Genomic DNA, 26,442 nt, shown 5'->3' with positions numbered 1-26,442 from the left:
TATATTGAGGGATCTTCCACCCAACTTCAGAACCAGGATTCCAGCCAAGAGCTTCTCAATTCTGGTCTGGTGGCCTTTTCACTCCACTGAAGCTATAACCTCAGAAATATAAGGAGCAAAAACTTCAAGCTTTTACCTTCAGTGATTACAGACTTGTGTGGCCCAGGCTCCTGGATTCCTTCCAATCAATTATCTTTCTTTCTAATCTTGTCCTAAGACATTCTCAAAGTATTTCTGGCTTGTTCAAAACTTGGCCAGTAGGCCGGGCGCGGTGGCTCAAGCCTGTAATCCCAGCACTTTGGGAGGCCGAGACGGGCGGATCACGAGGTCAGGAGGTCGAGACCATCCTGGCTAACACGGTGAAACCCCATCTCTACTAAAAAATACAAAAAACTAGCCAGGCGAAGTGGCGGGCGCCTGTGGTCCCAGCTACTCGGGAGGCTGAGGCAGGAGAATGGCGTAAACCCGGGAGGCAGAGCTTGCAGTGAGCTGAGATCCGGCCACTGCACTCCAGCCTGGGCAACAGAGCCAGACTCAGTCTCAAAAAAAAAAAACAAAAAAAAAACAACAACAAAAAACACTTGGCCAGTATACACCTGTTCTAATACAAGAGAAAGCCAAGGTGTTCTTTCTTCTCCAACCTAAATTCAAACTTCCTGTAGAGAATCCCAGCTTTTTTCTTGACTTTTTGATTTAATTTTTAGAAAGTTTTATGTTGGCATTCTTAATCTCCTACTTTCAACAAAATGTCTACTCCTTGATCATGTCTAGGTTTTCTTTTAGCAAACTTGGACAAGTTCCTTTTACTGCATTTCATTGTTTTCTATTATGTCAGAGAACATTTATCCTGCAGTATTTTGATTAGAAATCATGACCCCTGAAACTCACTTTCCTGATAAATTGGAAACTTTCTTTTTTATAGCAGCATGAATGTACATACATATGTGATCCCTTTTGAGCAGTATATTTTAGGACAGATACCTTGTTTTCCTATTTCAAATAAGATGAGGAAGGTCACATTCATGGACCACAACTATAGATATTCAAAACTTAAATAAAATGATCCCCTACCATAGCTAGAGAAATACGAGAAATGTCAACCACAGTTCTTCACCCTCACCAAGGAAGTGGAAAAAGCCCAAAGACCAAGTGGAGTGGAATAACTTCTAAAAAAAAAAAGCCACTGAGTATGGTCAGGAAGAAGTAATTAGTGATCTTTGAAAAACAACTTCAGAGAAATACTAAGGTTTGAAGCCAAACTTTTTAGAAGAAGGCTGGGAAGGAATGATTCAGGAGATTATAAAAAGGAAAAAGAGAACTGAGCAATGTCTTTATGAATGAATGGGAGGGAGATGGACTGGAGAATGGAACAGGGTACCACTTTTTGAGTCTCAGGGAGACTTGAAGGTATTAGAAAACAGAGCAAGAGACAGAGTGAATTAGACTGGATTAAATGTTCAGAAATTAAAGGTATTTGAGGGAGTCTCTAGAGAGGTAAGCAAGAAAAACCTAAGCCTAGGGAGAGAGATTGGTTTCATGAAGAGTAAAGAAGTATTTTTTAGGTTCAGATCTGCTGTCCTGGCAGCCACCACCCACTTAGGATTTATGAATCAAGCACACCTTATGTGTTACATGCATAGACGGATTACACTGACTGGATTTTTTTTGTGTGTGTATTCTTCTATTCCCCAGGAGAAAGACAGCTCTCATAGCGGAAGGAGTGTGGTCATTTAGTCACCAAGCACACAGCACAACTTCTGTGGCTACTTCTCGGCTTCTACGTGTCATCAGCATCACCTAGATTTCCAGCTGACTTGGGACCTGCAAGTCTGAATCTAACAGTTTTGGCTTAGATTCTGAGAATCAAATAGAAGAATTTTAAATACAAGATTTTGAGATTGGGTGTAGTGGCTCACACCTGTAATCCCAGCACTTTGGGAGGCTAAGGTGAGAGAATCACTTGAGACTAGGAGTTCTTTTTTTTTTTTTTTTTTATTATTATTATTATACTTTGAGTTCTAGGGTACATGTGCATAACATGCAGGTTTGTTACATATGTATACTTGTGCCATGTTGCTGTGCTGCACCCATCAACTCGTCAGCACCCATCAACTCGTCATTTACATCAGGTATAACTCCCAATGCAATCCCTCCCCCCTCCCCATGATAGGCCCCGGTGTGTGATGTTCCCCTTCCCGAGTCCAAGTGATCTCATTGTTCAGTTCCCACCTATGAGTGAGAACATGCCGTGTTTGGTTTTCTGTTCTTGTGATAGTTTGCTAAGAATGATGGTTTCCAGCTGCATCCATGTCCCTACAAAGGACACAAACTCATCCTTTTTTATGGCTGCATAGTATTCCATGGTGTATATGTGCCACATTTTCTTAATCCAGTCTGTCACTGATGGACATTTGGGTTGATTCCAAGTCTTTGCTATTGTAAATAGTGCCGCAATAAACATACGTGTGCATGTGTCTTTATAGCAGCATGATTTATAATCCTTTGGGTATATCCCCAGTAATGGGATGGCTGGGTCATATGGTACATCTAGTTCTAGATCCTTGAGGAATCGCCATACTGTTTTCCATAATGGTTGAACTAGTTTACAATCCCACCAACAGTGTAAAAGTGTTCGTATTTCTCCACATCCTCTCCAGCACCTGTTGTTTCCTGACTTTTTAATGATCGCCATTCTAACTGGTGTGAGATGGTATCTCGTTGTGGTTTTGATTTGCATTTCTCTGATGGCCAGTGATGACGAGCATTTTTTCATGTGTCTGTTGGCTGTATGAATGTCTTCTTTTGAGAAATGTCTGTTCATATCCTTTGCCCACTTTTTGATGGGGTTGTTTGGTTTTTTCTTGTAAATTTGTTTGAGTTCTTTGTAGGTTCTGGATATTAGCCCTTTGTCAGATGAGTAGATTGCAAAAATTTTCTCCCATTCTATAGGTTGCCTGTTCACTCTGATGGTAGTTTCTTTTGCTGTGCAGAAGCTCTTTAGTTTAATTAGATCCCATTTGTCAATTTTGGCTTTTGCTGCTGTTGCTTTTGGTGTTTTAGACATGAAGTCTTTGCCCATGCCTATGTCCTGAATGGTACTACCTAGGAGACTAGGAGTTCAAGATCAGTCTGGGAAACATAGTGAGAACCCATCTCTACAAAAAAAAAAAAAAAAAAAAAAAAAAAAAAACAAATTTGGGTATGGTGGCATGCACTTGTAGTCCCAGCTGCTCAAGAGGCTGAGGCAGGAGGATCCCTTGAGCCCAGGAGTGCAAGGCTGCAATGAGCCAGGATCCCATGATCACACATCTGTTCTCCAGCCTGGGCAATAGAGCAAGTCCCCATCACTAAATAAAACCAAAAAGCCAAAAAAGAAAAAAGTTAGAGTGTGAGGAATTACCAACTATAGTTTTAGCCTTGGTTCATGCTCTCTTTCATATTTATATAGTCTCTGACTTGTAATGGACCCTGACTGGAATGTGATTCCTCAGAAACTTAGTAGCCTGAGTCTTTCAGTAGATTACACTGCCCAGAACCATGGCCATTCTCAGAGTGAGAACTTGGGAATTTTTAAGAAGAAATCAAACACGTTTCAGGAAGAGGAAATCTATGGAGTATTATAGGGACATTCCCATGGGAATGTGTCTTCCTCCATGGCAGGTCTTGAGGGTCCTTTCTTGTTAGGAGTTTATCCTGCCATCCCCATGCCCAGTCCTGAGGTTCCAGTCAGAGATGGCATAGGAAATACCCCAGCCATGTGCCACTCATGGACTATTTATTATAAGTGTAGAAAATCACAGAGAAGCAGTTTTGCACCAGCCTTGTTCCTGTGCCTTGTTTTCCTCTTGGTCCTTTTTACCTGTATATCTAATTTATATGTTCGTATATATTGTGTATTGATTGAAGTCACTTTAAATCCTTCTTGGGAATGACACAGTATATAAATAAGAAAGAAAGAAAGAAACCATACCAAGCTGAACGTGCTGCCCCAAATAAATATCTGCTTTCCTACTCTGGTGCATTTGATTGGATTAAGCCACCTTCACCACTAAAGTTCAGAGAAGACCCCGACCAACCTAGGGAGTTCTGGAGCTACCATTCTCCTGGCACTACTCAGCCTTTCAGAGCTGAGATTTCCCAAGCAGAAACATCCAGGCAGGTCTTGCCACTCAGAGGGCCCCAGGAAGAAAGGACTGTATTTTTACTATAATAGGCTCTACCACCCACTCCCATTTTTCTCAGCTCCTTTGGAGGCTTCATGAATCCATGTGTGCTTGATGTAGAGATCCACACTGAGCAGATTGGAAGGAGATGGCCTGAGTGGAGGAGAGTGTGTGTGTATGTTCCTCAACAGTATCCTTATGTGCTCACTTTAGATCCTATTTATTGACACATCCATTTTCCCCCAGTCTCGTTAATTTAATTACATGTGGAGAAAATAGGTTAAATTTCTGCATTAGGTAGACTTCTCTGGGATTTTTGATTATTCATATGTAATTGGATCTAAATTAGCAAAAAATATATATATTTACAGATAATGTAGACATAACATTCAGTAGGTGAGAGACTTCTGGTCTGGACAAGATGGCATTGTCCCATTTCCCTTGCTATGCCCTGCTAAGCACAACTTAATATATTTTGGAAATGGTACAGGAGAAAACCAAAGGAGAATTCTAAAGGGTGTTAAGAAGAAAGCAGGCTGGTTTGAAAACCCAGGACCAGAAGAACAGCACAGAGGCAGGGCATCTTATATCCCCCTAACTATCAGAAGGTGTTTCCTCACTTTCCATCTAGCAGCATAAGGTAGCCCAGTAGCTCATTCTTCCCCCTGAACCTAATGGAGTCCCTCTGGCAACCTCAGGCAGGGGGACTGATTGGGAGTCCTAAAAAAAATAAGTGACCAGGGGAAACCCCTTCTTCCCTGCTGGGTCAGAAACTCCTCTTTTCCAAGGAAAGATACTGAGGTGGACAGAAGGAGCCAGTATGAGAAACCTAGGAAAAACAGGTGGTCCAGTTGAGGAAGCCTTTTTGCACAGGCCTAACACTCTCCTCTCCTGCCCAGAGATACTAGGATCGGCTGGTAGAACCAGGAAAAGGGATCTGTCATAGCCAACATCGCTGAAGCCAGCAACCTGATCACAGAAGCCACTTTGTAGAAGCAAGACTCTCCTCCCAGGAGAGATATCTGGGCAGCTAGAGGCACCTGCAGGATTTGTCATAGCCCGACCTCACCAAGAGATACCTGGCAACCCAGTCGGGGAAATTCCTTCCGCCCTTTCAGGCAGCATAACAGAGACCAGTGGGAGCCCTAGATAAACCAAGCAACTAAAATAACACTACAAGGGCTCTGAAAATTAAGCTGCCATTAGAATTACGGCCCACAAAAGTAGGCTAAAACTGTATGCTAAACCTAAACAGAGTGACTCCTTGTAAAATAAAATATTTAAATAGAAATGAGTCTCCTAACATAATAGGCAAAGTACTCAGAGTGCAAATCAAGAACCAATAAAATCACAACTTGAATGAAAAAGGCAATCAATGGACTCCAGCAGAGATGAACCAGATATTGGAATTATCTGATAAGAATTTTAAAGCAGGCATCATAAAAACAATGCAACAATCAATTACAAATTCTCTTGAAACATGAAAAAAACAGAAAAACCTCAGAAAAATAGAAGTTTTATCAAAAGGAAACATGAAAATTATAGGACTGAAAAATACAATAACAAACTGAAAACTCACTGGATAGGTTTAATAGTATGGTAGAGATGATGGGAGATAAAATCTGTGAACTTGAGGACAGAATAATAGAATTTACCCAATCTGAACAATAGAGAGAAAATAAACTGGAAAAAATAAACAAACCTCAGGGACCTATGGAACAATAACAAAATATCCAGCATTCATATTGTCAGAGTAACAGAAAGCAAAGGAGAAGAAGGATAGGGATGAATGAGTATTTAAAGAAATAAGGCTGAAAACATTCCCAATTATATAGAAGACACTAACTTAGAGATTCAAGAAGCTGGATGAATCCCACAGAAGAAAAAAAAATTCCATGCCCAGGCACATTATAAATTTTTGAAAACTAAAGACAAAGTCCTGAAAGCAGCAAGCAAGAAATAGTGCATTACTTGTAGGGGAACACCAATTTGAATGGATTTCTCATCTGAATCCATAAATAAGGAAGTGGCCAAATATTTTTTAAGGGATGAAAGAAAAGAATTGTCTCCTGTAATTCTAGATCTGGCAAAACTATCTTTTAGGAATGAAAGGATTATAAAAACATTCACAGATGAAAGAAAACTAAAAGATTTTGTGACTAGCCAGTCTACCCTTCAAAGATTAGCTAAAGGAAGTTCTTCAAACAGAAAAGAAATTGTAAAAGAAGGAAACTTAGAACATCGGGAAGGAAGAAGAAACAATAGAGCAGAAATATGGGTTCATACAATAGACAATTTTTTCCTTATGGGTTTTAGAGAATATATTTTATGATTGAAACAAAAATTGGAACATCATCTGATACTTAAAACAATGATATTTAAAGGTGGGGAATCCAAAGGGACCTAAATGGAAGTGAGGTTTCCACACTTCATTTGAAGTGGTGAATATTGATACTAGTACATTGTTATAAGTAGCATGTGTAACACCCAGAGCAACCACTCTGAAAACTATACAAAGTGACAAACTCAGAAGTATTATAAATAAATCAAGATGGAATCTAAAACATGTTTAAATAAGCTGCAGAAAGGCAAGAAAGATAAAAAGAAATGAGAACCAGAGGAGACAAATAGAAAATAAATAACAAAATAACAGATTAAAGTGCTAAAATGTCAGTAAATACCACACCTTAAATATAAATGGTCTAAATACACCAATCAAAAGACAGAGACTGGTAGAGTTAAAAACCATCCATAATCCAACTATGTGCTGCATATAAGAAACTTATTTCAAGTTCAAACACAGGTGAGTTGAAAGTAAAAAAGGGTGGAAAAAGATCTATCACATACACATTAATAATTTTTTAAAAAAACAGGAGTAGCAATAGTAGTGTCTGATAAAGTAGACTGCAAAGCAAAGAAAATTACCAAAGACAAAGAGGGATATTATATAATGATAAGAGGATCAATTAGGAAGACACATTATACTAAACGCGTACAAACTAAACCATAGAGCCTTAAATACCTGAAGCAGCAACTGATAAAGCTGAAATGAGAAATAGAAGAATCTATAATTATGGTTGGGAATTTCAACATCATTCTCCCCTTTCTCCAGTAACTAATAGAACTATGAAGTAGAAAAATCACCAGGATATGGAAAATCTGAGCCACACAATCAATAGGGTCTAATTAACATTTATAAGACATACCACCTAACAATACATTTTTCTCAATTGCCCATGCACTATTCATCAAATAGAAAAAGACATAAAATATATAGTAAAACAAACTTGACAAATTTAAAAGAATTGCAATCATGCGCTCTGGCCATAATGAAATTAAACTGAAAATCTCTAACAAAGACAACAGGAAACTCTTGAAACACTTGAAAGTTAAATAACATACTTCTAGATAATCTATGGGTCAAACAGGGAGTCTCAAAGGAAATTAAAGAATAAATGGATATTGGGGGAACCAGCCCCCAATATTTCAATGTAGGTTCTTTTCTGTTTTCCCTAAGTGTCAGCCTTTCTGAGAAATAAAGAGAAAGAGTACAAAAGCAAGACATTTTACAGCTGGGTCTCAGGGGGTGACATCACATGTTGACAGGTTCCATCATGCCCCCAAGCTGCAAAACCAACAAGTTTTTATTAGCAATTTTCAAAGGGGAGGGAGTGTATGAATAGGGTGTGGGTCACAGAGATCACATGCTTCAAAAGGCAATAAAATATCACAAGGCCAATGGGGGCAGAGCAAGATCACAAGGCCAGGGCAAAATTAGAATTGCTGATGAGGTTTCATGTCCCACTATGCACACATTGTCATTGATAAACATCTTAACAGGAAACAGGGTTCGAGAGCAGACAACCAGTCTGACTGCAATTCACCAGGCTGCAATTTCCTAATCCTAGCAAGCCTGAGGGCACTGTAGGAGACCAGGGCATAGTTTATCCCTTATCTTCACCTGCATAAGACAGACACTCCCAGAGCGGCCATTCCTCTGGGAATGCATTCTTTCCCAGGTCTGTTCCTTGCTGAAAAAAAGAATCAGCATTATTTCTCCTATTGGCTTTTGCAGGAAAAGAAATATGACTCTGTTCTGCCTGGCCCTGCAGGCAGTCAGACCTTATGGTTATCTCCCTTGTTCCCTGAAAATCGCCATTATCCTGTTCTTTTAGGATGCCCAGATTTCATATTGTTCAAACACACATGTTTTACAAACAATTTGTACAGATAACGCAATCATCACAGGGTCCTGAGGCAACATACATCCTCAATTTACGAAGATGATGGGATTAAGAGATTAAAGTAAAGACAGGCATAGGAAATTATAAGAGTATTGATTGGGGAAGTGATAAAAGTCCATGAAATCTTCACAATTTATGTTCAGAGATTGCAGTAAAGACAGGCGTAAGAAATTATAAAAGTATTGATTTGGGGAACTACTAAATGTCCATGAAATCTTCACAATTTGTGTTCTTCTGCCATGGCTTCAGCCAGTCCCTCCGTTCAGGGTCCCTGACTTCCCGCAACACATGGAACATTAAACGATGGGTCAAACAGGGAGTCTCAAAGTAAATTAAAAGGATAAATGAAAACATATCAAAGTACGTGGGATACAGCTAAGAAGAAAATTCATAGCACTGTATACTTATATTAAAAATGAAGAAAGGGGCACTTGATCTCTCATGTTGCCCCCTTGGCCTTCTTCCAAGTATACTTCCTTTCATTCCTTCTCTAAAATTTTTAAATAAACTTTCACTCCCCCCCAAAAAAAAAGTTAAGAAAGGTGTCATGTCGATAATTTGAGTTCCTACTTTTCCTCAAAAAGAGCAAAATAAATCCAAAACAAGAAGAAGGAATAAAATAGTAAAGGGCAGAAGCCAATGAAATTGAAAATAGGAAAATCTTACTAAAAAATACAATGAAAGGAAAATATGGTTCTTCAGAAAACTGTAATAAAATCAATAAACCCCTAGCAAGATTGACAAAAATGGAAAATGAGTCACCAATATGAGGACTTAAACAAGAATTCTTATTTCAAATACTGCAACCATTAAAAAAGATAATAGTATTACATATGACTTTATGCTCATAAATTTGACAATTTAGAATAAATGGACCAATTCCATGAGAAACACAAACTACAAAAACTCAACTAAGATGAAATAGACAATCTAAATAGCCCTATTATTATTAAGGAGATTGAATTTTTAATTAAAAATCTCTCCAAAGGCCGAGCGCAGTGGCTCACACCTGTAATCCCAGCACTTTGGGAGGCCCAGGGAGGCAGATCACAACGTCAGGAGATAGAGACTATCCTGGCCAACATGGTGAAATTCTGTCTCTACTAAAAATATAAAAATTAGCTGGGTCTGGTGGCACATGCCTGTAATCCCAGCTACTCAGGAGGCTGAGGCAGGAGAATCACTTGAATCCAGGAGGTGGAAGTTGCAGTGAGCTGAGATCATGTGACTGCACTCCAGCCTGGCGACACAGCGAGACTCTAATGAAAAAAACAAACAAACAAACAAACCTCTCCAAAATAAAATCTCCAGGCCCAGATGGTCTCACTGAGTAATTCTGCTAAACTTTTAAAAGGGAATTAACACCAACTTTACATAATCTCTTCCAGAAAATAGAAGAGGAAATATTTCCCAATGTATTTAAAAGGCCAGTACAAAGTCAAAGACATTACAAAAAACAAAAAAACCTAAACATCTCTCCTAGAATTAGAAGCAAAATCTTTTATAGAGTATTAGCAAATCTTTTAATACACCATGAACAAGTGGGATTTATTCCAGATAAGCAAGCTTAGTTCCCAGAATAGACCAAACAATCTTGAAAAATCTTGAAAAATAAAATTGGAGGATTTACATACTTCTTAACTTTAAAATATACTATAAAATAATCAAGATAGTGTGGTATTGAAATATTGATCAATATGACATAAATTGAGAGTTCAGAAAAAAACTCCTATAGCTGTGGATAAATTGATTTTTGACAAAGCTGCTAAGGCAATTCAATGAGGCAAAGACAGTGTTTTCTATAAATGGTGATAGACCATTTGTTTAGTTACATGCAAAAAGATGGATTTAGACTCTTACACCTTATACAAAAATTAACTTCAAATAGACAATAGATCTAAATGTAAGAGCTAAACCCCAAAAAGTATAAGAAAATCTTTTTTGTCCTCAGGTAAGGCAGAGTCCTTAGATATGACACCAATAGCATAATCCTTAAAAGATAAAATGTATAAATTCAATTTTATCAAAATGTAAAACTTTTGTATTTCAAAAGAATACCATTAAGAAAACAAAATACAAACTACAACCTTAGAGAACATATTTGCAAATCATATTTCTGATAAAGTACTTCTAACCAGAATATATCAGGAGGGCTTACAACTCAACAATAAGACAAACCCAACTTGTTTTAAGTGGGCAACGTTTAAATAGAGACTTCATCAAAGAAGATACAAAAATTGCCAACAAGCACATGAAAAGATGATATATATCATTAGGGAAATGAAAATTAAAACCACAGTGAGATAACACTTCATAACCACCAGAATGGTGAGTTAGTCGGCTAGAGTTGCCATAACAAAATATCACAGACTGGGTGGCTTAAACAACAGAAATTTACTTCTCACAGTTCTGGAGACTGGAAGTTCAAGATTAAGGTGCCTGCAGATTTGGTTTCTCCTGAAGCCTCTTTTCCTTGGCTTGCAGATGGTAGCCTTCTCACTTTCTCTCTCGTATGTCCTGATCTTTTCTTTCTAGGACACCAGTCAGATTGGAGTAGGACATACCCTAAATAGCCTGATTTTAAATTAACACCCTCCTTAAAGGACTTTTTTCCAAATATAGTTACATTCTGACGTACTGGAGGGTTAGTGCTTCAACATATGAATTTGGGGGGCAAGGACACAATTCACTCCATGATGTGGTAGGCATAGCCATGGACTTCTGTAATAAAAGGGAATAAATTACTGACATGCTGCAACATGGATGAGCTTCAAAAACATTATACTAAAGAAAAGAAGTCAGATACAAAGACTACATATGAGGTGATTCTATTTGTACAGAATGTCCAGAAAAGGCAAATCTGTAGAGACAAATTAGTGGTTGCCCAGCACTGGAGTGGGAAGAGATGGTAAGTGAACATGAGGGTTATTTTCAGAGTGATAGAAATGTTCTAAAATTGTTTGTTATGATGGTAGAACAACTTTGTAAATTTACTAGAAATTGTTAACTTGTACAATCATAAGTGAATTTTCTGATTTGTATATTACACCTCAGTGAAAATTTTAAGCATAGTAGTTGAACATCATTCCAAGTATTTTTTCTCTGCTTATATAGAATGAAAGCAATAGAAAACCTTTCAAAATGTGTTCATATGAATGCTACTACTTTTAGTTTAAAAAAAAAAAAAAAAAAAAAACTTTTGTTGGCTGCAGTGGCTCACACCTGTAATCTTAGCACTTTGGGGACCAGAGGTGGGGGGATTACTTAAGCTCAGAAATTACAGACTAGCCTCAGCAACATAGCGAGACCTCGTATCTACTAACAATAAAAATTAAAAAAAAAAAATTAGCCAGGCATGGTGGCATGTGCTTGTACTCCCAGCTTGGTAGACTGAGGTGGGAGGATCGCTTGAGCCTAGAAGGTCAAGGCTGCAGTGAGCTGTGACCGTGTCACTGCACTCCAGCCTGGGCAACAAAGTGAGACCTTGTCCAAAAAAAATAAAAAATAAAAACTGTTTTGCTAGATTTTAACAGAAGAAAAGTAAATTGAAGGGAAACTAGAGGAATTGTTAAGCTTTAAATCTTTCATTTCAAGGGATTTTATTTCTTAAAAGAACCCTCCTAGATTACGAAAGGAGACGAAGAAAAACATGATGCAGTTAGAATCGTTGTGCTTTAAACCCTCAGGTTTCAAATGGACTTCCTGGTATTAAAAATGAAAATACTGGCACTCTCATACTTCCTCTAACATTACAGCTCTGCATCTCTCAACTTAGTTTTGTTGTTACAGTAAACAAAACTAGTTATGTTTATGTTAGAAAACCCAAAAAAGATAATTTTTATTCAAGGTTATTTTCCAACTTCCACAGAAGGGGAACAAAGAATTCTGATAGTCATCTTAAAAATCAAAAGCTGTTCTGATCTTTTAGGATTCTGCAGAAAAAAAAAAGCTGCACTTTTTTATAGAGGACAGTGTTCATAGAGTTCACCTGAAGTTCAGGTACATACATACATAAACTAGCCAAGCCTTCAGATTTATTTTAATCATCTCAAACATATTTCACAATTTTTGACAAACATAAAGGTTTACATTTCAGATGAGTCAGACAGTTTGACAGCACCAGAGCCTTAATTTCTTTAGCTGAATGGAAGGAAAGGAGACAGAGAAATATGGTAGTAGGTAAACCTAGAGCATTGTCAAGTTTTATATTACTGGAAACCTCATCTGAATCTGAGGTTAGTAAATACAACCTGTATAAGTCTGTTTTCATGCTGCTGGGCAATTTACAAAAGAAAGAGGTTTAATTGGACTTACAGTTCCACATGGCTGAGGAAGCCTCACAATCATGGCAGAAAGCAAGGAGGAGCAGGTCACATCTTATGTGGATGGCGGCAGGCAAAGAGAGAGCTGTGCAGGGGAACACCCATTTTAAAACCATCAGATCTCGTGCAACTCATTCACTATCACAAGAACAGCACAGGAAAGACCTGCCCCCATGATTCAATCACCTCCCACCGGGTGCCTCTCAAAACATGTGGGAATTTAAGATGGAGATTAGGGCGGGGCCACAGCCAAACTGTATCATTCTGCCCCGGGCCATTCCCAAATCTCATGTCCTCATATTTCAAAACCAGTCATGCCTTCCCATCAGTCCCCCGAAGTCTCAGCTCATTTCAGCTTTAACCCAGAAGTCCAAGTTTAAAGTCCCATCTAGACAACGCTGGTCCCTTCCACCTATGAGTCTGTAAAATCAAAAGCAAGTTAATTACTTCCTAGATACACTGGGGAAACAGGCATTAGGTAAATACAGCCATTTCAAATGGGAGAAATTGGCTAAAACAAAGGAGTACAGGCCCCATGCAAGTCTGAAATCCAGCAGAGCAGTCAAATCTTAAAGTTCCAAAATGATCTTCTTTAACTCCACATCTTGCATCCAGGTCACACTGATGCACGAGGTGGGTTCCCGTGGTCTTGGGCAGCTCCACCCCTATGGCTTTGCAGGATACAGCCTGCCTCCTAGCTGCTTTCATGTGCTGGCATTGAGTGCCTGTGGCTTTTCCAGGTGCATGGTGCAAGCTGTTGGTAGATCTACCATTCTGGGGTTTGGAGGACAGTGGCCCACTTGTCACAGCTCCACTAGGCAGTGCCTCAGTAGGGACTCTTTGTGGGGGCTCCAACCCCACATTTCCCTTCTGCACCACCCTAGCAGAGGTTCTCCATGAGGGCCCCACCCCTGCAGCAAACTTTTGCCTGAGCATCCAGGCATTTCCATACATCTTCTGAAACCTAGGCAGAGGTTCCCAAACCTCAATTCTTGACTTCTGTGCACCCACAGACCCAATACCACATAGAAACTGCCAAGGCTTGGGGCTTGCACCCTCTGAAGCCATGGCCTGAGCTCTATGTTGGCCCCTTTCAACCATGGCTGGAGCAACTGGGACACATGCCACCAAGTCCCTCAACTGCACACAGCAGGAGACTCTGGACCTAGCCCACAAAACCACTTTTTACTCCTGGGCCTCCATGCCTGTGATGGGAGGGGCTGCCATGAAGGTCTCTGACATGGCCGGAAGAGATTTCCCCCATGGTCTTGGGGATTAACATTAGGCTGTTTGCTACGTATGCAAATTTCTACAACCGGCTTGATTTTCTCCCTAGAAAAAAATTTTTTTCCTATTGCATAGTCAGGCTGCAAATTTTCCAAACTTTTATGCTCTGCTTCCCTTATTAAACTGAACACCTTTAATGGCACCCAACTCACCTCTTGAATTCTTTGCTGCTTAGAAATTTTTTCTGCTGGATACCCTAAATCATCTCTCTCGAGTTGAAAGTTCCACAAATCTTTAAGGCAGTGGCAAAATGCGGCCAGTCTCTTTGCTAAAATATAGCAAGAGTCACCTTTGATCCAGTTCCCAACAAGTTCCTTATCTCCATCTGAGACCACCTCAGCCTGGACCTTATTGTTCATATCACTATTGGCATTTTTCTTAAAGCCATTCAACAAGTCTCTAGGAAGCTCCAAACTTTCCCACATTTTCCTGTCTTCTTCTGAGCTCTCCAAACTCTTCCAACCTCTGCCTGTTACCCAGTTCAAAAGTTGCTTCCACATTTTTGGATACCTTTTCAGCAACTCCACTGGTACCAATTTACTGTATTAGTCCGTGTTCATGCTGTTGATAAATACATACCCAAGACTGGGTAATTTACAAAAGGAAGAGGTTTAATTGGACTTACAGTTCCACATGGCTGGGGCAGCCTCACAATCATGGCAGAAAGCAAGGAGGAGCAGGTCACATCTTATGTAAATAGAGGCAGGCAAAGAGAGAGCTGTGCAGGGGAACGCCCCTTTTTAAAACCATCAGATCTCATGAAACTCATTCACTATCATGAGAACAGCATGGGAAGGACCTGACCCCATGATTCAATCACCTCCCACCGGGTCCCTCCCAAAATACGTGGGAAGTCAAGATGGAGATCTGGGCAGGGACAAAGCCAAACCATACAACAACCTTTCTTTAGACAGCCAGGTCATAAATATACTGTAACCCCTAGATCCTAGTATCAGAAAAAAAAAAAAAAAAGAGTGATTTTATCATCTTACGGTTTTTGCAAAAGGTTCTCTAGAAGGCAATGTTCCTAGAGTTTGTTCATGTTTATAAAAGCTGTTGGTGGACCTAAAACTTCAACTACATCTCGGTATAGGTTTCTCTTTAGAATATTATCATTTGGTATTACATGTTGCTGTGGAAAAAAAACTGAGGACAGTCTATGTTTTTTTTTCTTCTTCTTCTTCTTCTTCTATAGATCAATGGTTCTTAAAAGTATGACCCCTGGATTAGCAACATCAATACCACCTGAGAATTTGTTAATATGCAAATTCTCAAGTCCATTTTATAGCTACAGAATTAGAAATTCCGAGTATAAAGTTGAGTAGGCTGTTTTAACAATACATCCAGGTACTTCTCATTCACACTAAAGTGTGATAAATAATTAAATATTTACCTTTTCTGCCTGAGTGCTTGAAGAAGTTTTGCCTTGAAATTCAATAACCTAATCCAGGATATAACTGAGAGCTCTTTATCAAAATTTTCTATATTAATCTTTCAATGTGTACTCTAGCTGGCAAAGGATGCAGAGTGAACAAATGAATCACTTGGCTTTTATGACTGGATGACCATACATTTTCCCAACATGTTTATTACTAGTGCCTCCTTTTACTCTCAACATTGTTCTAGTTGGATTGATCAATTATATGGTCACCCTACTTATGACCAGTGATTCCAGTGATTTTCAAAATATGTATGGCTGATCAACATGCTGGGGGATTCTGTGGAAGCCCTGATAAGAGAATTAGAGGAGAGTTCCACGGCATTTTGGGGCAAAATCATGCCTGATTTGAAAATTAATTACCCTCATTTTGAGAGATAGCTTTTGGCTTGCTATTGGGCCATAGTAGAGACTGAACACCTACTTGACTGTAGGGCAGTAGGACAATCAAGTCAGTTCCCCACATGAATTTGATGTTAACATCATGCATAGGAATGCTACATTTTCTAGAATTTGACATTTTCAGCAATCACGAATTACTATATTTTGTAAATGGAAACACCACTACTAAAAACAGAATACTATAAATAGAATGATGTCTTTTGTTTCCAAAGTTGATATACTAGAGCAATCCAAAAATAATAATAAAAGCGAGATATTTTGTGGCAAAGTTATCTTGGGGTAAGCACTGCAGCTGCAAGTGCCACCAGCAAGTATTCTTAGGGCAAATGGGAAAAAGGTTAAGGACAGTTTGGAGGTTAAAGACAAGATTGGGTTGGTTAGATCAGATCTCTTTCACTGTCATAATTTTCTTAGTGTGATAACTTTTGCAATGGCAGTTTCGCTAACTTAAATTTACATCCCTGAGGCATTACCCTTATAATTCCATTTCATGAATATTCCCCCAGCTTTTTACCAATAAAACCTAATTCTGTTTGGTAACTTTTTTGCTATATAGGCCCTCTTGTCACAAGTTTGACTTTGTAAATGGCCCTTGGGCTCTGGGAGGAAAGCAACTGTTGGGCCATGTGGTTGTATCTTTAGTTTTGTAAGGAATTGCCAAAATGTTTTATAGTGTGGCTATATCTTTTCACATTTCCAGCAGCAATGTATGAGTGATCCAGTTGCTTAGCACCGTAATCAGAATTTAGTGTTGCTACTATTTTTTTAGCTTTTCTGATAGATGTGTAGTGATATGTTATTCTGGTTTTGAAGCAGTGTCATTGTCTGGGGTAAATCCTTGAGGTTTGTTGTCTCATGTCAGGGGAATCAAGGACATGGACACACAAGTAGTGAATTTAAGAGTGGAAGTTTAATAGGTGAAAGAAAGAGAACAGAGAATAGCTCTCTCTCCTGCAGAGAGAGAGGGGTGCCCAGGTGGGTCTTCTGGTTCCGTGGTGAAGTGCATGGGGTTTTAGAGACTGGCTTGAGGAGGCAGTATCTGATTCACATAGGGCCCAAAGATTGGCTGGACCAGGTGTGCCATTTACATAGCATGCGAGGAAGGTGGCCACCCCACCCTCATCTCTTATTATGCAAATAGGGTCTCTTCCTGGCTGGTGTCATGTTGTCTGTCCCTTACTGTACACATGGTTGGCAAAGAAAAGGGGAGATGGAGGTGCCATGTTGAACATGCCTGGCCCACAGGTAGCCTTTTCCTATTGGCACAGCTGCTGGCATTCACCCATGCAAGCTTCCAGCTTGCTTATCTATGTCTGAAGCTCAATTTTATAGGCTGCTCTTTATTAGAAAAGAAATTATTTGGGGGCTGCTTTTCACTGAAAGGAAAACCTTATCAAGGACTTCTTTACCCTCACTATCTGCCTAAATAATTTCTTTTTAACTCTTATATCAGTTTTAATTTCTATTTCCCTAGTGGCTAATAGTGTCAAATATCTTTTCATGTGCTTACCTATTATCTGCATGTCCTATTAAGAGATGTATCTGCATGTCTTTTGCCTATTTTCTAAATGAATTATTTATTTTATTAGTGTGGAGTTTTTGAGAGTTCTTATTACAGATACCAGTTCTTTACTGAATATGTGGTTTGCAAATGTTTTTGATCAGCCTGTAGTTTATCTTTTAACCCTCTTCACATGGGCTTTCATGAAGCAAATTTTGATGGAGTCAACCTTATCAATTTTCCCTTTTTTAAATTATGCTTTAGTGACAATTCTTAAAAAATGCCTAACTTTAGACCCTGAAGATTTTCATTTAATTTTACATCAACATGCTCTTTGAGATTGAAGCAAATTTGACGGATTTTCAATGTGAAAATAAAATATAAAGACCATTTTTAGAGTTATTTCTAAACAGAACTAACATCAGAATCATTTGAATCATAAAAATAATCTATTTCAGAAAAATCAGATTCATCAAATGAATCTTCAGCCACAAAAGTTGAAATATAGGCAACCTTGATGCCTGTTGCTGTGTGGGCCACTCAGAAAGTTCACTGGAACATGCTATGATATCACCAGAGATATTCAAACCACAAACCAGGAAAACACATTAGATTTTAACTGCCATCCTCATTCCACCATCTAAGAGGTTTTGAGATCAAATCTAGAACTCTCTCACATGACTGCCTTATGGACTTAGAAGCTGATTTATCATTTTTTTCCAGTGATTAACCTTTAGTTTTTTTGTGTCCATAGAAATGACTCTACTTAAATACCTGTTTGCTTGCACCATATAGAGGCCTAACCTTGTTGGGAACCCACCTGCAACACTGCCACCTGAAATGATATACAACTCTCTAACTCAATTGACCTGAGTTTAACTGAAATCAGGACTAAGAGATTGGCTCCATAAGATATGGGACTGTGAACTCAGCTTTTAATATATGAAACTTTCTGAAATAAAGTTCAAACGGAGGACTGTAAGTGACTAGAATATGCCACTTTGGCATAAGGATTATTTTGAGCTGAAGACAAATGGGAAAAAGCAAATATAAAAGGAGTTCTGTGTTCTCCCACTATTTGCTTAAAAGCAGGACATAAATTCACCAATGTGTCCCTACTCCCCTTTCTACCAGGAAGGACAACCCCTTACCAGCCTAGGGATCAGTGCCAGAGGAACCTAGGTAATGAGCTTTATTAACTAGTCTGTATCTACCATTTCTTTGCCTTTCCATAATTTGCCACCCTTCGAGACTCAAAGTCTTTTTTCTTTTGTCTTGTCACTTCTCTAAATTTGCTGTTGTTTGTTGAAGATGCTACATAAGTTGGAATTCAAAGCCACCTGTGAGATGTACTCATTTTTGTGAGTATCTCCCACATATTATGTACCTTATGTACCACATAAAGTACACGTTATTAAACTTTGTTTGTTTAAAATGAACAAAGCCACAGACTGGATGAAACTATTTGCAGAATACATATCTGATAAATGACATGGATCCAAAATATACAAAAAACTCTTCAAACTCACAGTAAGTAAACAAACAACCCAACTTTAAAATGGACAAAATATCTGTATAGATGGCAAATTCACCAAAGAAGATATGCAAATAGCAAATAAGATATAAAATAGGAAAATAAGCCTATGAAAACATGCTCAACATTATATGCCATTAAAGAATTGAAAATCAAAACAAGATACTTCTACACACCTATCAGAATGGCTAAAATCCAAAACACTGAGAACACCAAATGCTGGTGAGCATGTGGAGCAATTGGAACCCTCATTCACTGTTCAGAAGAATGTAAAATTTTATAGCACTTTGGAAGATAACTGTGGTAGTTTCTTACAAAGCTAAACATAGGCTTACCATATGATAGAGAAATCCTGCTCCTAGGCATTTGCCCAAATGAACTGAAAACTTGTGTTTACACAAAAACCTCCATAAGAATGTTTATAGCAGCTTTATTCATAATTACCAAAAGTTAGAAGCAACTAAGATGTTCTTCAGTGGGTGAATGTGTAAACAAACTATGGTACATCTATACAATAGCATATTTCTCAGTGATAAAAAGAAATGAGACTGCGTGCAGTGACTCACATCTGTAATCCCAGAACTTTGGGAGGCCGAGGCAGGAGGATCGCTTGAATCCAGGAGTTTGAGACCACCCCTGGCAACATAGTGAGACTCTCGTCTCTATAAAAACAGAAAAGAAAAGAAAAAAGAGAAATGAAATATCAAGCTAGGAAAAGACATGAAGGAATGTATATTGCTAAGTGAAAAAGAGCAGTATGAAAAAGCTACATCCTGTATGATCTCAACTATATGACAGGTTGGGAGAGATGAAACTTAGAAATTATAAAAATTCAGTGGGCCAAGATTTTAGGGTAGGGGGAAAGATGAATAGGTGGAGCACAAGGCATTTTTAAGGCAGAGAAATTCTTTTGTATGATATGGTAATGGTGGATATATGACATTCCACATTTGTCAAAATCCATAGAACTATACAATGCAAAGAGTGAATCCTAATGTAAACTATGGATTTTGGTTAATAATTATGTATCAATATTGATTAGCTAATCATAATATTATGTGCAGCCCTAATGCCAGATGTTAATAATAGAAGAAACTAGGGGTGGGGCAGGGAGGGAATGGGGATTTATGGAAACTCTACTTTCTTTTTTATTATTATTTTTAAATTTATTTTTGATTTTTGTGGTACGTGGTAGATGTATATTTATGGAATACATGAGATATTTTGATACAGACGTACAATGTGTAAGAATCAAATTGGGTAAATATGGTATCCATCACTTTAAGTATTTATCCTTTTGTTATTTTACAAACAGTCCAATTTTACCATTTTAGATATGCTAAAGTGTACCATAAATTATTATTGACTGTAGTTGCTCTGTTGTGCTATCAAATGCTAGATCTTATTCATCCTAACTATATTTTTATACCCATTAATCATCCCCAGGTTGAATAGGAGGGATGAGAGAAGGCACCCTTGTCTTATGCCAGTTATCAAGAGAAATGCTTCCAGCTTTTGCCCATTCAGTACAATGCTGGGTGTGGTTTTCTCACAGATGGCTCTTATTATTTTGAGGTATGTTCCAACAATACCTAGTTTATTGAGGGTTTTTAACATGAAGCGTTTTTGAATTTTTTAAAAAGCCTTTTCTGTGTCTATTGAGACAATCATGTGGTTTTTTGTGTTTAGTTCTGTTTATGTGATGAATCACATTTCTTTATTTGCATATGTTGAACCAACGTTGCAAATCTGGGGATGAAGCCTACTGGATTGTGGATGATTAGCTTTTTGATATGCTGCTATATTTGGTTTGCAATTATTTTGGTGAGGATTTTTGCACCAGTGCTTACTAAGGATATTGAACTAAAGTTTTTTGTGTATGTGTTTGTCTGCGAGGTTTTGGTATCAGGGTGATGCTGGCCTCATAGAATGCATTGGGGAGGAGTCCCTTCTCTTCAAATTTTTGGAATAGTTTCAGTAGGAATGGTACTAGCTTGTCTTTGTACCTCTGGTAGAATTTGGCTGGGAATCCATCAGGTACTAAGCTTTTTTGGGTTGATAGTGTATTCATTATTGATGCAATTTCAGAGCTAGATATTGGTCATTCAGGGAATCAACTTCTTCCTGGTTCAGTCTTGGGAGGATATATGTGTCCAGAAATGGATCCATCTCTTTTAGGTTTTCTAGTTTGTGTGCATAGAGGTGTTCATAGTAGTTTCTGATGGTTATTTTTTATTTTATGGGGTCAGTGGTAACATTCCCTTCATCATTTCTAATTGTGTTTATTTGCATCTTCTCTATTTTCTTTATTAGTTTAGCTAGCAGCCTTATTATTTTTTTTCAAAAAACCAACTCCTGCATTAGTTGAACTTTTGAATGAATTCTCTTCTCTTTCAGAGATGCCAGTAATTCATAGATTAGACCTCTTTACATAATTCCATACTTCTCACAGGTTTTGTTCATTTCTTTTTATTCTTTTCTTAAATTTTATTTTTTTGACTGTCTTATTTCAGTGAGCCCATCTTCAAGTTCTAAGATCATGTTTTGTGTCTTGATTTCCTTCAGTTTAGCTCTGATTTTGCTAGCTTTGGTGTTAATTTGTTCTTGCTTTGTGAAGTTAAGTTGTTAATTTGAGATCTCGTAACTTTTTGATGTGGGCATTTAGTGCTATGAATTTCCTTCTTAATACTGCCTTAGCTGTGCCTCAGATATTCTCGTATCTTGTATCTTTGTTCTCATTAGTTTCAAAGAACTTATTGATTTCTGCCTTAATTTCATTATTTACCCAAAAGTCATTCAGGAGCATGTTGTTTCATTTCTACGTAATTGCATGGTTTTGAGTGATTCTTAGTCTTTACTTCTATTTTTATTGCAGTGTTGTCTGAGAGGGTGTTTGGTATGATGTTTGTTCTTTTGCATTTCTGAGGATTGTTTTATGTTCAATTATGTAGTTGATTTTAAAGCATGTGACATGTGGTGATGAGAAGAATTTATACTCTGTTGTTTTTCATTGGAGAGTTCTATAGAGGTCTATCAGTTCCATTTGGTCCAATGTTGAGTTCAGGTCCTGAATATCTTTGTTAATTTTCTGCCTCAATGATCTGTCTAATACTGTCAGTGGAGTGTTGAAGTCTCCCACTACTATTGTGTGGAAGTCTATGTCTTTTTGTAGGTCTCTAAGAACTTGCTTTATGAATCTGGATACTCCTGTGTTGGGTGCATACATATTTAGGATAGTTAGGTCTTCTTGTTGAATTGATCCCTTTACCATTATGTAATGGCCTTCCTTGTCTCTTTTGATCTTTGTTGGTTTAAAGTCTGTTTTGTCTGAAATTAGGATTGCAACTCCTGCTTTTTTCTGTATTCCATTTGCTTAGTAAATTTTTCCCCATCCCTTTATTTTGAACCTATGGGTGTCAATATGTATCCAATGGGTCTCTTGAAGACAGCATACCATTGGGTCTTACTTTTTTATCCAGCTTACTGCTCTGTGTCTTTAAGTGGGGAATTTAGTGCATTTACATTTAAGGTTGGTATTAATATGTGTGGATTGGATCCTGTTGTGTCGTTAGCTGGTTATTACACTGGATTATTCATGTGGTTGCTTTATAGTGTCACCAGTCTGTGTATTTAAATGTGTTTCTGTATTAGCTGGTAGCAGTATTTCCTTTCAATATTTAGTGATCCCTTCAAGATCTCTTGTAAGGTGGATCCCTCAACATTTGCTTATCTGAAAAAGATCTTATTTCTCCTTTGCTTAGGAAGCTTAGTTTGGCTAGATATGAAATTCCTAGTTGAATATATTTTTTTCTTTAAGAATGTTGAATATAGGCCCCTGATCTCTTCTGGTTTATAGGGTTTCAGCTGAAATGTCCACTGTCAGCCTGATGGGGTTTCCTTTGTAGGTGACCTACCCTTTCTCTCTAGCTGCCTTCAACATTCTTTCTTTCATTTCAACCTTGGAAAATCTGACAACTACGTGTCTCGGGGATGATCTTCTTGTGTAAAATCTTGCAGGAGTTCTTTGTATTTTCTGAATTTGACTGTTGGCCTCTCTAGCAAGGTTGGGGAAGTTTTCATGGAAGATCTCCTAAAATATGTTTTCCAAGTTGCTTGCTTTCTCCCCCTCCCTTTCAGAGGTGCCAGTGATGAAAAGATTTGGCCTCTTTACATAATTTCATACTTCTTGGAGGTTTTGAAGATCCATTTTTATTGACTGCCTTATTTCAGAGATCCAGTTTTCAAGTTCTGAGATTCTTTCCTCAGCTTGGTTTATTCTGCTGTTAATACTTGTGACTGCATTGTGAAATTCTTGTATTTGTGTTATTTGGCTCTGTCAGATCCATTAGGTTCTTTTCTATACCAGCTATTTTGTCCTTCAGTTCCTGTATTATTTTATTGTGATTCTTAGTTTACTTGGATTGGGTTTTACCATTCTCCTGAATCTCGATGATCTTCATTCCTATCCATATTCTGAATTCTCTTTCTATCATTTCAGCCAGCTTAGCTTGGTCAAGAACTTTTGTTGGTGAATTGGTACAGTTGTTTGAAGGACATATGACACTCTGGCCATGAGAGTTACTGGAGTTCTTGTGTTGGTTCTTTCTCATCTCTGCATGTGGGTGTTCCTTTAACTGCAGTGTAGATTGAGTCAATAGACTTCTTTTCTGGATGTTTTCACAGAGCCAAGACTTTGTGCAGGCTCTTTATTTGAAGCTGACTTCTTGTCTTTGGTTTCAGATTGGAGTATGTAAGCGAGGTATTTGGGGTGTTGAAGTTTTGGATTGTGATCCAGTAGGTGGCACTTACATGTATTGGTTAGTTGATAGGCTCTTGCTCAGTTATTTGGCTCCCCAAGAAACCTCCAAGAAGTATGGAATTATGTAAAGAAGCCAAATCTATGAATCACAACTGCACTCCTCACTGTTTCCTCACAGTTGCAGCCATGTTCTCTCTCAATGATCTGAAAGAGTGGGTTCCTCTCCCCCTTGAGTGCTGGCTGTAGATCACAGCTTGGCATTCCTGAGCTGCCCACTGAAGCTCTGGGGCAATCTCAGTGTTTATGCTCCTTCCCCAACTTGGAGGCAGCAGAGGAAGAGTTCTTAGTAGCAGTTATGGCCAAGGGTATTTTGCTTGTCTCCTGGGGGCTCCACCCCAGAAATACATAGGTCAGCAATTGCTCAGTGCAATCAGCCCAGGATGGAAGGTCTGCGCTGTGGGCCCACGCTGGGGACTTCCTGTCTGGTGATGAGCAGGGAGGTTGGATGGGACCTGTGGGAGATAGACTGGCCTCCTCTTCTTGGGTCTACTGCAGCTTGTTGGAGGTGTGGATAAGGCCTTAGGGTCTTTGCTCCTTTGTTAGCATGAGGGTAGCAAGGGCAGTTCCACTGCAGAGGCAGTGACAGAAAGGCCTTCAGTTTTCCGTGGGGGCTTTGTTCAGGGAGTTGCAGAGCTGCTACTGTCTTGATAGCTCTGGCAGTGGATGGCTGGAGGCCCAGGCCTGGAGGACCTGCCCAGTGAGGAGATATGGAAATGGGCATCCACATAACCATCTGGCCACTTTTTTGTAGGGCTGCTGTAGTATACTGGGAGTCCACTCCAGTCCCTAGTCACCCTGATTTTCCAGTACATGGAGGTATCAACAGTGAAGGCTGTGAAACAGCAAATATGGTGGCCTGCCCCTCCCTTTGGGAGCTTTGTCCTAGGGAGGTACAGACCTGTTGCCAGCCTAAATGTACCTCTAGGATGTGGCTGGAGACTCCAGTTGGGAGTTCCCACCCAGTGAGGAGAAACAGGATTGGGGACCCACTTTAAAAAGCAGTCTGGTCACATTTTTGTAGGGCAGCTGTGCTGTGCTTGGGGTCTGCTACTGCCCCTGGTCACCTGAGATTCTCCTAAGCCTGAAGGCCAGAATGGTTAAGAAACCCAAACAGGAAAGATGGCAACCTGGCACTCCCTTTGGGAACTGCATTCAGGGAGGCTTTAAATCTGTCAGCTGGAGAGCACTGGCGAGGGTAGCTGGAAACCCTGGTTGGGAGGTCCCACTTAGTGAGGAGGAATGGGATTGGAGACCTGCTTTAAAAAGCAGTCTGGCCATGTTTTTGTAGAGCAGCTATGCTCTGATGGGGGACCACTTTCATCCCCCAGGTGGCTTGGACTCTCTAAACCCTGAAGGCTGGAATGGCTAATTGTCTAAAGAGCAAAGATGGCAGCCCACCTCTGCCTCTGGGAGCTCCATCCCAGGGAGGTTTTAAATCTCTGTCAGCCAGAAACCACCAGTAGGGGTGGCTCAAGACCCTGGTTGGAGGTCCTGCCCAGTGAGGAAGAATGGGATTGGGACACGTTTAAAAAACTATCTGGCCATGTTTTTGTAGCACAGCTATGCTGGGCTGGGGAATCAATTCAGCCCCCAGTTGGCTTGGACTCTCCAAAGCCCAAAGGCTGGAACCACTAAGTTGGCCAAATGGCAAAGATGGCAGGCTACCCCTCCCGCTAGGAGCTCTGTCTCAGTGAAGTGCAACACTGCTATCAGTGGCTGGTTGGAGTTCCAATCTAGTGGGTCTTCTCCTATGAGGTACCTGCAGACTGTTGCTGCTTAGCCCGCTGGATTCAACCATTTTCCTAGGGATATGTACAGGGGTCTAACCTCCCACTTTGCTGGAGTTGCAGTTACTTTTGCTGTGAATCCTGGAAAGCCCAGGTATCCAAGGCTCCCAGGTATCTTCATGTGCCTGAGTGGCTGCTCTGCCAAGACTCCACATAGCTCTGTGTGTCACACTGAAGGCCCTGGTGGAGACAGTTCAACCCAAGGGTTGTAAAGATCCAAGGGAGAAGTGTGGGTTCCCAGGGTTGCACATTTACTCACTGCTTTCCTGAGTTGGGGAGGGTCCCCTGGCTCTGTATCTCTCCCAGGTGGGCCATCATCCTGCCTTGCTCCATGGGTTGAGTTGTTTCCTTGATTAATCCTGATGCATATACCTGGATGTTTTAGTTCAAGGTACTGTATTTATTTGCCTTTTCCATTCTTCTCTGTATTAGTTTGTTTTCATGCCGCTGATAAAGACATATCCGAGACTGGGAAGAAAAAGAGGTTTAATTGGACTTACAGTTCCACATGACTGGGGAGGCCTCAGAATCATGGAGGGAGGTGAAAGGCACTTCTTACCTGGAGGTGGCAAGAGAAAAACGAGGAGGAAGTGAAAGCAGAAGCCTCTGATAAACCCATCAGTTTTCATGAGACTTATTCACTATCATGAGAATTGCACAGGAAAGATTGGCTCCTGTGATTCAATTACTTCCCCGGGGTCCCTCCCACAACACGTGGGAATTCTGGGAGATACAATTCAAGTTGAGATTTGAATGAGGACACAGCCAAACCATATCACTCTCCATGAGAGCCACACACACCAGCTGCTTCTAGTCAGCCATCTTGATCACCCCCTTGTAGTTTTTAAAGTAGAGATCTTTCACTTCTTTGGTCAAGTTAATTCTTAAGTATTTCATTTCATTTGTAGCTATTGTAAGTGAGATTAGTTTCCTGATTTCTTTTTC

General features: G+C 39.4%; 1 protein-coding gene across 3 annotated transcripts in view; it reads left to right on the top strand.

Annotated features, from left to right (window-relative positions):
• Nucleotides 1–26,442, top strand: part of ILDR1 (immunoglobulin like domain containing receptor 1) — a 67,480-nt gene that overhangs the window by 33,452 nt on the left and 7,586 nt on the right. The window contains exons 8-9 of one of the 3 annotated variants that reach the window (XR_004182066.1): nt 1,693–1,947; nt 20,338–20,466. Coding sequence is in view for 1 of the 3 variants with exons in the window: in XM_003893998.5 (XP_003894047.1) it covers nt 1,693–1,734 (42 nt within the window). In the remaining 2 variants the exon portion in view is untranslated. Of the gene's footprint in view, nt 1–1,692; nt 1,970–20,337; nt 20,538–26,442 lie in introns of those variants that run through there. The other 2 variants (XR_004182065.1, XM_003893998.5) reach the window with 2 other exon arrangements.

This window comes from Papio anubis, chromosome 2 (genome assembly GCF_008728515.1).
Source record: "Papio anubis isolate 15944 chromosome 2, Panubis1.0, whole genome shotgun sequence".
Lineage (NCBI taxonomy): Eukaryota > Metazoa > Chordata > Mammalia > Primates > Cercopithecidae > Papio > Papio anubis.
Note: the sequence above shows the minus strand (reverse complement) of the source record. Positions and strands in the feature narration are given on the sequence as shown.